This window comes from Notothenia rossii, assembly GCF_949606895.1.
Source record: "Notothenia rossii genome assembly, chromosome: 7".
NCBI lineage: Eukaryota > Metazoa > Chordata > Actinopteri > Perciformes > Nototheniidae > Notothenia > Notothenia rossii.
This window is the reverse complement of record NC_136905.1, coordinates 66,644,747-66,647,246: the sequence shown is the minus strand read 5'-3', so window position 1 is coordinate 66,647,246 and position 2,500 is coordinate 66,644,747. Positions and strand designations below refer to the sequence as shown.

Genomic DNA, 2,500 nt, shown 5'->3' with positions numbered 1-2,500 from the left:
CGAGATAGACAAAAAGGAATCAGTTAGAAATATGACACATAAATCAGCCGCTGATTTGAATCAAATACGAGTCAACTGTCATCGTACTTTATACGACCAATAAACACAGACCTATGTATAAGTAGCAGTCTATGGGAAAATAGGGTGGCTTAATTTCAGTTCATACACCTAATTTATCCTTTCTAGCAGTTTATTCCTCAACTCCTGGGGCTCTTCGAAAGTATCTGCTAAATTAAACGGCACACACCTCAAGCAGTGCCAATATTTGCGACCATTTGCAAATGTCTATTTATTCTATTCTTGAAAGTGCTGCGGAGCTGTGAGGAGAGAAATGATAGAGAGTCAAAAACGATTAGTTTAGCCAAAAAACTGGAGCGGCCAACTCCTCTCTCCCCTCATAGATCAGCCTGGCCTCGCCATTTCTTCTCAATTACTCCTCCAGTGAACCTGCTTAAAGATTTTTTAGCTCGCCTAAATGCCAAATGCGAGTGGGTTTGTGTGTGTGACTGCGCGCATTAGCAATAATGTCTGTGTCCGTGCATATGCTTCTGTGTGTGTGGGGGTGTATGTGTGAGTGAGAGCAGGATGCTCCGACCACGGGCTGATGCATGTGGCCTTTTCGCCTTGGGCATGGATGCCAGTCAAAACACAGACATACACTCTGAAATGAGCAATTTAATGCATGTCTCTCATGGGACCAGAGATAAAAAGCTGTAGGCGAGCGGAGGAATGTGATTGGACAGAAAAGCTTACAACAAAAATACAGGAAGTGAAGACAGACAAGGAAACAACTGTTTCTTTGAGGCTTGATGAGGTCTCTCAGAGCTGTCACTCACCGGGAGACTGGATGGGCGGTCTTGGGGGACGCCATCCTCGTTGTTGACCTTCCCAGAGTTCCCTGGGGCTGTACCCCTAGGGCCATACGTCTCTTGCTGGGCCTCCTACACACAAAAACAGACAGAGAGCGCGGGTCGGCAAAGTGTCATGTTGTTGTTTTGGGACAAGCCACTTTTATTTATAAATAAATTCATAGGATTCATTTGACTTTTTATTCACAATATTTGTAAGTTCTATGAGGGATTCTTGATTAGATATTTCATATAGTGTCATAAACACACACACGACAGTACAAAAACCTCTGAACATGCAAACATCAGCACAACACCAATTCATTTCAACGATATCTGGGCCCGACTACCCACTAATCCTTGAAAAAAAAAGAAAAACACACACATACATACACACACACACACACACACACACACACACACACACACACACACACACACACACACACACACACACACACACACACACACACACACACACACACACACACACACACACACACACACACACACACACACACACACACACACACACACACACACACACACACACACACACACACACACATTCCTATTGTTCAGTCATTTTCTTTCTCTCTGTAATCACAAGCCTATCTAGTGTAAACCAATTTTCTCCCTATTGTCGGAGGTGTTGCCCTCTCCCTCTGCCTGCCTCTGTATCTCCCCCTCTTTTTCTCTCGCTCTTCTTTTCTTTCACCACGGAGGTCGTTCCTCCATCATGTTAAGCGTCGGCAGCACAATGGCAACTTGTTAAAAAGCTGTGTGTGGAAGGATTAGCGATAACTGATCGGCGAGACGTGGCAAGAGATCACACACACAGACACGAGTGCTTGAACACACAACCAGACACACATACACACACTGCCACGTGTACATGTCACACACATACCAGGTGTGTTCAAGTTTTCACTTCCAAAATCCATTTTCCCCTACAGTTTGATTTCTTATCTGTTGTGAGATTACACTGTAGTAGGTGGGCAGTATCCCTGTCAGCTAGGTGATATCATTTTATTGCTGAAGATTATCCTTCACTGCAAGAGATGTATCATGGGAAATTGATCTATTATTAGAGCATTAAAGGTGTCACAATGTGTGCTTCCAGGGTGAATGATACCAATCCCGTACTTTTGTATATTCTTTATAAAATCTGAGATTTTAGACACACACTTACTTTACATACATTTGCATGATGCATTAGCAGCTGAGCACACACAGGCAACAAGTTAATGAATTCAATCATCCAGTATTTAGAGAATGGAATGTATTGACCTTAATTGCCCGAGTAGTCCCTCTTTCAAATCCATATTTCAATTAATAGCCAATTAAATCAGTAAAGCAATAATTAAAGAAATACAAGAAAATGTTAAAAAACTTTGTTTCCTGAAATTATTCAGTTTATGTGGACATGTGGTGGACAACTAAAACTGCTGTTCATCGCTAGGTCACTGAATATTAACTAACAGCTTTTCTGTCTCGTATTTATATTCACTGAGACCTCGAGTCCATTAGGATATCATGATTTGAGTTTATCAGTGAATAGATAGAAATAAAGGCAGGTTAGTTACATTACAAATGTTCTGCTTACATAGTTTCTCATTTTGTTTGTAGGAAACACGTAGAACACGTCAGAG

General features: G+C 41.8%; 1 protein-coding gene across 11 annotated transcripts in view; it reads right to left on the bottom strand.

Annotated features, from left to right (window-relative positions):
• The window catches only part of arid1b (AT-rich interactive domain 1B), a 173,377-nt gene that overhangs the window by 108,967 nt on the left and 61,910 nt on the right, over positions 1-2,500 (bottom strand). For all 11 annotated transcript variants that reach the window (XM_079693227.1, XM_079693230.1, XM_079693231.1 and 8 more), the window contains exon 4: positions 837-941. In XM_079693227.1, the coding sequence (XP_079549353.1) occupies positions 837-941 (105 nt within the window). The remainder of the gene's footprint in view (positions 1-836; positions 942-2,500) is intronic.